This window comes from Daucus carota, chromosome 6, assembly GCF_001625215.2.
Source record: "Daucus carota subsp. sativus chromosome 6, DH1 v3.0, whole genome shotgun sequence".
In the NCBI taxonomy this organism is placed as follows: domain Eukaryota; kingdom Viridiplantae; phylum Streptophyta; class Magnoliopsida; order Apiales; family Apiaceae; genus Daucus; species Daucus carota.
The window spans coordinates 34,959,496-34,971,195 of NC_030386.2; the positions used below are offsets into that span (position 1 = coordinate 34,959,496).

The 11,700-nt window shown below is 35.2% G+C and overlaps 2 protein-coding genes and 1 pseudogene across 2 annotated transcripts; 1 reads left to right on the forward strand and 2 right to left on the reverse strand.

Annotated features, from left to right (window-relative positions):
- Positions 1–1,591: 1,591 nt before the first annotated feature.
- Positions 1,592–3,857, reverse strand: LOC135147283 (28 kDa ribonucleoprotein, chloroplastic-like). Its single transcript, XM_064080202.1, has 5 exons — positions 3,829–3,857; positions 3,527–3,740; positions 2,798–2,899; positions 2,096–2,368; positions 1,592–1,814 (listed from the first exon to the last, which is right to left on the reverse strand). Exons 1-5 carry the CDS (start codon positions 3,855–3,857, stop codon positions 1,749–1,751), a joined length of 684 nt encoding a protein of 227 aa, XP_063936272.1. The 3' UTR covers positions 1,592–1,748.
- Positions 3,858–3,946: 89 nt separating this feature from the next.
- On the forward strand, positions 3,947–8,697 carry LOC135147284 (cytochrome P450 724B1-like; annotated as a pseudogene).
- On the reverse strand, positions 7,742–10,432 carry LOC135147346 (pentatricopeptide repeat-containing protein At4g35850, mitochondrial-like). The gene is made up of 5 exons (XM_064080508.1): positions 10,290–10,432; positions 10,109–10,185; positions 9,934–10,035; positions 8,911–9,095; positions 7,742–7,847 (listed from the first exon to the last, which is right to left on the reverse strand). Exons 2-4 carry the CDS (start codon positions 10,145–10,147, stop codon positions 8,967–8,969), a joined length of 270 nt encoding a protein of 89 aa, XP_063936578.1. The 5' UTR covers positions 10,148–10,185; positions 10,290–10,432; the 3' UTR covers positions 7,742–7,847; positions 8,911–8,966.
- Between the last annotated feature and the right edge of the window lie 1,268 nt (positions 10,433–11,700).

Here is an 11,700-nt window from a genome sequence, read left to right on the forward strand (position 1 = left end):
TTAACTAATATAAATTTTTATTTTTTGTGATCACAAATATTATGTAATTTTTTTCATTAGAAAATTGAAAAAAATAATTATATTGACCATGTGATTTTAAACTACCGGTATTAAAATATGAAGGGAGTATGATACTATAATATGACAATGGGATTGCCGCAAGTAACTTGTAGTGAGCTGACAATAAGTAACTTATAGTGAGCCTTCTGAGGTTACAGTGTCATTGAGTACATTAGTTGGAAAGTGGATATGTGAGATCAAGTAGTGGAAATGCTGTATGCAGTTGGATAGGAGAACTTAATGAACAAAACTCACCGGAGCATAATTTATTGATTCCTACGAGTGAAAGAAGTCGGTTTAAAAATATATTCTCTTCAAGTTAGAAATAACATTAATACACTATAAATATCCTGAGGCAGCTTGCATCCAAGGTAAAAACCAAACAAGCCACCAAATCTCTTTGATCGCCCAGCTCTATTCTGTGTCCAGCAGATATGGAGAATTCATCCGCAACAGAAGAAGATATGGTCCTTAATCTCGAATTTTGTGTGAGAAAAACAACTTCCTCTGAATATTACCATGAAGATGGAGGAGTACTCTTTATTAGAGCAAAGTATTCAGAAGTTTATCAGACTACTCGCCTACACTATGCTGTTTTCTTTCGAGTTGAAGATGCCTACAACGCCATCTCTCGGTCTCTGGATCGCTTGGGAGTTCATGGGGATGTTCAAACCGAGTGCATCAATGTAGTGATAAGCAAGGCACAGGAGCTCTGTCAGAAAAATCTGAGTAAACAAGATCACAGAGAAAACCGCGTATTGTGTATTGTGGATCTACCCCACGAACACCTTGTTGAGGACTGGCAAGAATCAACGGAGGATCAAGACCAAGGCATGGAGGATGAAGACGAGGGCATGGTGCCAGCGGCTCTACCAGCGATAGATCACTTGGGGCAACAAGAATACAAGTTGAAGAAGGTAATAAGAATGTTCAGCAGTGCGTCATCTGTCAGGAAGAGTATCATGATGGTGAGAAGGTGACGTGCATGCCGTGTTTGCATATGTTTCACAAGGACTGCATTACCAAGTGGCTACTCAGGAGTCACTTGTGCCCTATTTGCAAATTTCAGATGCCAACATCTTCCTGATTTGCTCTACTACTCTAGTAGACTTAATCTGTTTTTCGATTTCTGTTTTTCTTTAAAGCTGGAGTATCAATTCTGTTTGAACCTTGTAAGCATTAATACCATGCAATTTATTTGATCGATTGAATTACTTCTGACTGCATCTGTCAATGGCCGTGCTACTTGATTATCATCTACACACTGATGACCCTGGTAGATTGGACAGCAGCTTCATGCTTCGATCCACCAATTACAAATCTAATTTTACTTTTGAGTTATTCTGTTCTGTCTGATAACACAACACTATCTGACCTAAGCAGGACAGATTCCTTGTGTTACTACACTGCAAAAAGAGCACTTAATTTATCTGTTACAGGAATGACAGATGATAGTAATCCAGTTTGATTCATTGTTATCTTTACAAATGATGTACGCATAAAGCGCCCTTTTCTTTTCTTTTCTCCACAGTGAAAATTTAAAGAAGAAAATATTAATGATAGAAACCGCTTTTACAAGAACACGTATCAAGGGTAATAATCAAAACTCATAAGAAGAAAATGATGAAAAGTTGCGATTGATCTATAGGCATGATGCACATCTCACCCACTATAAGAATTCTTCAGTCCTAGAAGAAGTTGCGTCTTGGACGTTCCTCTGCCACATTCACCCGAATAGCTCTTCCACCCAAACTCTGCAACCACAAGTCTCAATGTCAAGATATATATTAAGTTTACTGACACACAATGGTTTACATGGAGTTTGACTACGGATTTCTATTTGTTTTCTAGCTAGAATGATGGGATGCATTTTAGTCGAATAACTGCATTGCAAATGTTTCTTATATCATAAAAAAATAACCAAGACTTGAAGACAGTTTAAGATGGAATCATGTTTTAAAGATAAAGTTGATAGATATTGAGTTTTAATTAAGTGGAAACAAATACAAAATTAGACTATTCCCAGGGCTCTTACCTGCCCATCCAGAGCAGCTATGGCATCATTGACTTCTGTCTCACTAGCCATTGTTACGAATCCAAAACCACGAGAACGCCCAGTCTCACGGTCATATACAACTCTGGCATCAATTACCTTACCATGTTCACTAAACACTTGCTCTAGCCGACCATTATCCACTTCCCACGGCAGGTTACCGACATATATTCTGAAAGAAGGTTCAAAAACCCTCTGAGGTGGTGATCCTCTAGGAGCAGCCTTGTTCACAGTCAGAAGTCGACCACCTAGATCCTGTCACACATTATAATTTCGATATGAATACACAAATACACAATTTCAATGCAATTTTCCATTATTATTGAATTTTTTACAGGAAGCAGTACTGTCTGATCAGGCCATTGAGGAGTTAGAAATCCAATAACTTCTGTATACCAGCATTCTTTTCTTTTACACAAGACTGAACTCACTCACACAACCATCTTGTTTCTGACAATATATGAACCTCGACTCCCATATGCCAAAATTATATCAGAAGAGAGACAAAGTATCCATGTTTTTAATCCTAAGAAGAAATAAAACATTCCTTGCAATATTAAAAAGTGGATCCCAACATACGAGTAGAATTGCCTGTACCAACTAGTCTACAGTGAAACTTTATGTTCCATTATAATCTTTCACACTTAATATCATCAAAAACTGAGGGTAAAATTAGAATCTTACATAACGGCTGAACATCTCTACCCCCTTCTCTGCTTCTTCCACTGTACTCATTGTCACGAACCCGAATCCTCGACTTTGATCAGTTTGCCTATTGTAGATAACCTAAAACACAAAACCACAATCAGCAGGATCCCATTTTTCCAGAACTTAGTATGCAATCATAAATGATAGAGAAATAGATTAGTTTCATTGTATGAATAATAACTACAAAAATCAAGCCAAAGATGGCATCAAATTTCTCATTCCACAACATAACAATGTGCATTGCCTAATCTTCAAATCTTACATCTACATGCAGTATCTAGGAATATATTATGGTGGCAAAGTCTGACCTATTAGGCTATTACCCGATTTCAATTCATTATCAACCGAGACACAACTCAAGAATAACAAACAGAATATGTAACCGAATTCTGAATCCTTATTTCTCATGGTCCGTTTGGCAACTTGTATTTATTTGAAATTCTGAATTTGAACAAATAACTTGTTTAGGAATATGGATTTGGATTTCATTTGAAATCCAAGACATTCAAATAATAGTATAAACCTAGAATTTGAAATAACAACTCAAATCCTGTCATTTGAAATCTATCATTCGAAATGAAATGCACCTTCCAAATGCCCTCTAATATGAATATATTCAATAGTATAAAATTTCACTAATATTAGAGCAAACAGAAATTGATTCAGTGAATTCGGGATAAAATGGAAGAAATTCAGAAACGATACCTCTGCAATCTCAACCACACCCGCCTTATTAAAAAGCTCAGCCAGTCTAGCACTGTCATAATCATAAGGCAAGTTTCCCACAAAGAGCTTGGCCTCCTCAGGCGGTTCAGAGTAGGATTCTTCTTCTTCAACAACTTCTTCTCCTTCTTCTTCAACAACAACTTCTTCTTCTGCAAAAACTCTTCTTCTGCTTCTGCAACAACTACTTCTTCTTCTTGTGTTTCAACAACCTCCTCCACAGCTTCCTTGGCTAGCCTCCTCAACCGAAGCTTCAGGTTCAATAGTACTCACCGAAGAAACACCCCCTCCTCTCCCCCTTCCTCCTGGCCATACTCTGAAGCCTCTGCAACAAGAATTGGACGTAGAATCTTGGAGGGCTTGTGGGAAAGCCATAGAGAAGAAGATGAGTGGAGAAGTGAGATGGGCTTAGCTGGTAGAGACAGAAATGATGAAGGCTTGAGTGTGGAAATGCAAGAACATTTGGTGGGATTGAAAAACGTGAGGTTTGAATGAGAGGGGGTGTGGTAGAAGACATGGTGGAGATGGGGAGGGAGATAGAGAGGATAAGGAAAGGAGGTCAGGGAGAAAGAGCTTGTGTTTGGTCACATAGGAGGCTAAGCTAAGGTAAGCTTGTCCAACTAACACAAACCAACGGTTTCATTTCATCCTCTTGAGAGATCTTTTTGTTTTGTTTTATGAAAATGGAGATTGGAGATATTAGGAGTCAAAAACACCACCTTATACCAACTTAATCATTTGGAAAGAAACTTGTTTTTTTAATGTTAAGGTGACTTTAAGTCAATAGAGTAGTTTATTGTATGGTACAATTGCCCCCCATTCATTTGTTTTGATCACTTTTTTGATCAAATTTTAAGTCAAATGAAAATTTTAAGAAGTCATGGATGTATATTATTAAAAAGTTGATATACTCTGATTTAAGATCATGTGAAAATATTTATTGCTTCCTCCATCTTACTTCTTTTTTATTGTATTTCATTTTCTATTCAATCAACTTATACATACTAGAAATTATCAAAAATTTATATCATTCCAAATAAGTTAATACAATTAATACTTGTCTTTCCCTGATTTGATAAATAACTTTGGAGCAAATGAAAATTTGATCAATATAAATAACATATATATATATATATATAGAATGGAAAAGGTATTAAATATTTGTCATATTAATTGATTAAACTAGACGTCTAACAAAAGACAAAGAAAATAAACTAAGATATAATGAGTATCCATCAACGTATAATCATATGTGTGATATGACTATAAGTTGAAGCAGAAATCAGAACTCAAAAAATTATTCATTATTGAATTAAAAATTGCACTATTATGGTGCTATTAAAAAATTTTAATTTATCAAATTCTGCTATGCATAAACAATTAGATAATTTTTGTCTAAGAACACTAAAAAAAATTATAAGCAACATTTGGTTTGTGAAATAAGCCTTTGAAATTGCTGAGTCCAGTTAATGCAAGGAGCCAAACAGGTCTAGTTTATCTTTAAACAAAATATCTCAGGACCAGTTTTTTCATTGACGTTGAAACCTCAAGGTGCAAGTACCAAGCGAGGAACTCGGCAAGAGATATCGTGTTTATGTTGTGGTAAGAAGTAAATCAACTAGCAGATAAGAAAGATAATATTTGGACTAGATTAAGTCCACAAGATTCCCTATCCATTCCCAGCTTCCTGTGAAATGAATATTTTTGAAGATTTAGAAAGGGCAAAAGCAAGATATTGATTCGGACCAAGAACTTAATTTATTTCACACGTTGCTTATTTCATACGGCTTTTTAAATGAATAATGAAGTCATCAAGAGTTACAAAAAGATCATGACGAAATATTTTTCGGGCATAAAAATCTATATCATAATAATATCTAATGATCCACCAAATGAGTTGTGCACAACTCTGAACACATCATAAATTGAGCTCTCCAATATATAAGAAATCCATCACATAGCAGGACTACGAGAATCAGTACATTACCAAAATTTTATCAAAAACCGAATTTGAGACCTGATAGGTGAAATAGACAGTGAGCAGCCACTTGGACAAATAACCACACAAATGAACACAACATATATAATGCACACACAAGGCTTAGGAACAATAATCTATCAGACCAAAGTTGGGAGCCTGACTGAAGACTATGGCTACCACAATTGCAGAACTTCTGCAACTTCCACTAACACTTACATTAGTTCTAGCTGTCTTCTACCACTTCCTCTCTGTTGTTACCTGTTTCTAAGAAGCAGAAGCCAGTAGGGTTGCCTAATGGAAGTATGGGATGGCCTTTCTTGGGTGAAACCTTTGGCTTTCTCAGCCACACAAGTCAAACTCTATAGGCAGCTTCTTGCAGCAACATTTCTCTAGGTAATCTATCTGTGATGCATGTTCTTTTTATGAGTTGAATTAGTGATTGTTATGTGAATATATTGACAAGTGCAGGCATGGCAAAGTGTTCAAATCCCATCTTTTCGGATGTCCGACGATAGTATCGGGTGATCTTGAACTTAATACTTCATTCTGCTAATGAAGATAGACTTTTCCAGAGCTACTATCCCAGGTCTGTTCAAGATATTCTGGGGAATTTGTCGTTGATGCTTGTGTCCGGAGAACTTCACAAGAAACTGAGAACAGTAGCACTCAGCTTCATTGCGAATTCCAAGTCAAGTCCTGACTTCCTCCGTTATGTAGAGAATTTGACAATCTCTGTTATGGACTCTTGGAAAGGATGTCGGAGATTCACTATGCCAAAGAGGCAAAAAAGGTTAAGTCCTTTACGCTATAATTATAACTCTGGGAAGTAACAGGATCACATTTTATGCGTTTCAGGATCCTTCTAATATTACTGTCTCTGTGAAATATGATTTCAGTTCACATTATTTGTGATGTTGAAGAATTTGTTGAATATTGAGCCCGAGGAGCCCATAGCTTCAAAATGCTAGAAGACTATCTTAGCTATATGAAGGGACTTGTATCATTGCCACTTTGTTTTCCAGGCACACCCTATGCCAAAGCCCTGAAGGTACATTGCTAGAACACTCTGTGTAGGTTTGTTTACATGTACAAAAGTTGACATACACCGACAAATTAGGTAACAGTATAATTCACAGAGTTCAGCATGTAGAGTCTGATACTAGACATGCTGAATCTTTGTATTACGAAAAAATATACCCTAGCCTGGGAATGACGAACTATGACACTGAATAAGTAAAATAGACAAGAATAAGAGTTATTAGGTTAGGAGAATTTAACCCTTCTGTGACATTGATGATATGAAGATTAACATGTCGAATTCTGTCAATTGTTGCATGATCCCGAATTTCTATGAAAGGTTTTATTAATGGTATTCATCTAATCCAGACTTATCAAGAGAAGCAAATAACATCACACTATAATCTCATTGTCTTCATCAAAATAAACCTTCTATCTGATAATAAGATTTTATGCAGTACATTTAATCCATGTTATTTTCTGCTTCCAGGCTAAAGCAAGAATCTCAAGGAATATCAGAGAAATTATAGCCGAAAGGAGAAAGAAGAGGGACCTAAAAGGGGGACTTTTTGGATGAGATGATGAATAAAAGATCAGAAGAGTTAAATGATGAAGAAAGAGTGAGTATAGTGATGGACCTTATGTTTGCAGGTTATGAAACAACTGCAGGGCTTCTGTCCCTACTTCTCTATTATCTTGCCCAAGCACCAGAAGCACTTGACAACTAATGCAAGAACATCAAACTCTCACCAAATCAAAGAAGCCTGGAGATCCCATAAGTTGGCGAGATATTCAGCAACTCAACTTCAATTCACATGTATGTGCTGTCCCATCATTAATGTGCAATCTTGTTGTCTGTGTTTGTGTGTGTGTGTGTTTGTCCCAGTGGACTAAGATATTGATTAAAGCTTTAAATGTGGAACAAAACAGATTGTCCAATAGGTTTCACTTGAAACACTACCCAACTCCTCAACTTTGGCTTAGTTATTCACAGTCCTGGCTTGAACAAAGAAATATGTGCTTTATTGATTCGACTAAAAAGCAAACTGAGTTTATTTGAAAAAAGCTACCAGATGTCATCAGCGTCCCTACGTTAATCAAGGAATACTCGTCAACAATTTTTTTATGCAGGTAGTAAATGAAACTTTGAGGTGTGGGAATCTAGTGAAATTTGTGCACAGAAGAGCTTTACAAGATGTTAAAATTTAGAGATTATCACATTCCCAGAGGCTGGCAAGTACTTCCGGTTTTTACAGCAGTACATCTGGATCCATCTCTGCATGAGTCGCCCTCTGATTTCAATCCCTGGAGATGGAACGTAAGTGTCTCAACTTAGCTAATGAAGCAAGTAAAATATCACCAACTTATTTAGATATTTAAGCTAGATCAAGTGTTCGACATCTTCATATTAGAAGTGTTGAAAGGGGCTAAAACCAAATTCTTGATATGTACTGTATAATGCTTATAATTATCAGGATGAAGCAATTAATAGAAAGGTAAATCCTTTTGGTGGTGGAACAAGGCTTTGTCCCGGGACTGAATTAGCCAAATTGGAGGCAACTATCTTCCTTCATCATCTTATCCTCAACTACAGGTACAGTCACAGTTTCAACAAGAAATGTCTAGCATATCAAACATTTTATACACATCTAACAAATTAAGTAATGATTGCACTGCCTGTGCAGGTGGAAGCTGAAGGAAGACGATGATTTCCCGCTTTCTTACCCATATTTGGAATTCAGTAAAGGTTTAGAACTTGAAATACAGCCAACAGAGAACAGCAGCTAATTAAGCATTCTAGATGCCACATAACTGTACATAACAGCTACAAGGTATAAACATGCAGTCGCACAACATAAGTTATATGCAAGGATAAAACTTATATTCAGTTAATATGTCCACCACAAGTAACCTAAAAAGAGGCTTTCAGAATGAGATGGATCAGATATAGTTAATATTTTCCTTTTATAAAAAAACAGTTAAGTGATCAAAAGTTTCACAAAACTATAAAATCAAAATTAAAACCCTCTCATATAACAATAGTTTCTATAGTATAAAGCTCGGGAATCATTTAATCATTCCGATATGTTTTGAAGGGAACTCTTAACTGTAGAGTAAAAGTAAGCTAGAAATTCGAAAAAATGCCTGCATAGGTGGTCATGAATCCTTATTCAAAAAAATGTTCAACAAAGTTTTTTTTTTTTTTTTGCTAAATCAACAAAGAATTTGTGGGTTGTACAAAAAGCACAGTATCAGGGTAGTACACAAGTTCAAAAATAACAGAAGGCAACTCTAAGAATTACAAGGCAAAAGGGGCTAATTATACCACTAAATTCCTGCAAAAAAAAATTTGCTCCAAGGTGCACACCTAAATTATTGATCCTGTGCTCCCAACAAGCATCTGAGCGTGAGATGAAACAACCCTTATTGCACAGAACTATCCTTTTGAGTTGCGTTTGTCCAGTTTGATAAAAATCCACTTTTCTTACGCAAATCATCCAAAGTTTTTGAGACTAAAGAGAGTCGTGGATCATCATGAGGAATCTCTCTATCCTACAAGGTACTCAAAAAAGTACATATGAGTAAGCATCCTGCTAATACATCAAATTTATTTTTATCCTACATATGAGAGCAGCAAGAGTGCAAAATGTAGAAACATATGAACATGTTTTTAGTGAAGCAAATACACTGCAAGGAAAACTTATTATAAAAATGGCTTAAATCATAAAATTTAGAAATAAGAACCTTCAAACATAATAATACATTTAATAATTATATAAGTATTCCAAACAAAGAATACATAAAACAAATTTAATTACAAGAATTAATGACAAAAAGAATAATAATAGTGATAATAATGTATCATCATCATCATTATTATTATTTTATTGCTAAATGTATTCAAATTGATTTGTAGTGCGTATAATTTTGAAATCCTATATTATTAGTATAGTTTTTTACATTAATATGTAAGCAAAAGTTTTGGGAATTAACTCTATACATATGTGAAATGTATGCTTGCAATAAATTATATATACACTAGTAAGTTCTGTATAATATTATATATTCATCTTATTTTATTTTTTAACATTAAAAAAGTGCTCCACAGAAAAGAGACAGCACATCGTATGAAGAAGGACAAAGCTAATGCAATGGTAGTATTTTTTCAGAATCTGGCCGGCCCACCCCTTTATCTTCGAAATTGGTCAAATGGGTTTCACTTAAATAAGCACCCCCCGCCTTGCCACAGGCAGGCAAGGTCAAATGGGTTACTGGGCCTCGTTATGCCTCTCGCATGGGCAAAACAGGGTGTGGCACCCTTTAACGCGATGAGATTGAAGTTTGTCATGAGCACTGGTTATTTGTTTGGAATATGAAATTTTGGTGTTACCTTTAAGCCTTGGTGATATGCTTCAACAGCTGGAAGTGAAATGGCAGACTTACTGCTTTGCATCATGTCCCAAATCAGATTCGCAACAGTAAAACCACCAGTCTGCAAAAAATAATCCATAATGATTTCAGTAATCTAGCCAAACTTTTATCATGCCAGGAGTAACGTATATTACCTTTTCGCCTGAGGCTAAAATAAGAAGATCATTTCCCATTTTGAGCTCAAGAAGAAGTTCCTAGATGCCATTTCTTTCTGAAAATAAGAGGGGAAAAGGAAATATCACCCAAGTACTAAAGGAGCAAGCAATTGCATCACATGCAGACAGCCTTTCATTAAGCACAACAAACTAAATGTACCAGTTTTTCTTCAGCAAGTTGCATTCCTTTGGGAGTATAGCCAACCATGGCTCCTTCAATAAAGGTCTGCGGAAAAGTAGTTCAGAAAAATGAAAGTGTACTTCTACAACTTGTGCACTAATAAATCAAATGAAGCGAAGTTCCCCAATACACCGAGAGAAATAAGCCTTAAAGAAAGATTATTGTTTTTGTTAAATATTTTAAGCGTGCTTTAAGATATACTAATGCAATGAAAAAAAAACCTCAATCTGTTATATGTTTCCAGTTACAAATGAAAAGTGTCACTTTTTTTATTACTCAATACCTTGCAGTTTATATTCCTGTTAATGTACTTAATTGCTTGAAGCCTCTAAACGTTTTTTAATCAGATAATGTTCAGCTTTTGACTTCCTGTGAACTTTCAAATCATTTAAACATAGCTTTCCTCATATTAAGCTTTTAAATACCCTCTTCCAAAATCCAAATATTTAAAAAAATATTATGAGTGAAACTTTTCAATGGTTAGATTTTACAGAATTTTCCATTCTATCTTTGAAAAAAAAGGAATTTAAGTTTTAAAATAAAATTCCAATTCCTGCTCACAACATTAGCATACATCTTGCAATTAAAAATTACACCATCGTCATCTATGATATGATCTATTGTGTTCCCAAACAAGGCAAAATTAATATTTTAAGCTTATTCGTGTCCTAAACAGATATGTTTATTACCAGTATATATATTCCGTTGTATGAAAATCCTTTGAGTTCATAAAAATGGCAAAGAATAGCAGAAATGAACGGAAATATTTTATAGACAGGAAGGGGATTCAAATCTTACTTCAAGCCATTTGTCGAATACTAGGGAAGGCACTTAATTAATATAAAACTTTAACTTTGCAAACAAGGTTGCCATTTGTCCACAAGAATGAACAGAAGAATTCAAGCAACCAGATGAAACTGAAAACATAGGTTCAGCAGGATGGATGCCAAATAATTTTACCCACAAATGAAACCGCGCTAATTTTTGTGATACTTAAAGCTATAAAGTTTTCAGTAATAGTGCTTATACATCTTTCGCAGACTTAATTAGATATTTTATTATCACATCAATATGCAAGCTTCAGAATAAAACAGGCTGATTATTGTGTCCTACACTATTTTTTTATTCTTTCTTATTCGTTACATACTAGTTCTATCCAATGTCACATAGGTCGAGGTTCGACTCGAAACGGGGGACAATGAAATGGCTGGTATGATGGGTACAACGGCCCGTTTGGTACGATGTTTTTTTTGGAAAAAATAATATATATATATTATACCTTACTCTGTAATTAGATAGGTTTAGTATTCAGATATGATATAGAGTTTTAATAATAATTTTACACATTTATTTTACTTTTTTGGGTTACTTTAATAAAAGCTATTTGACG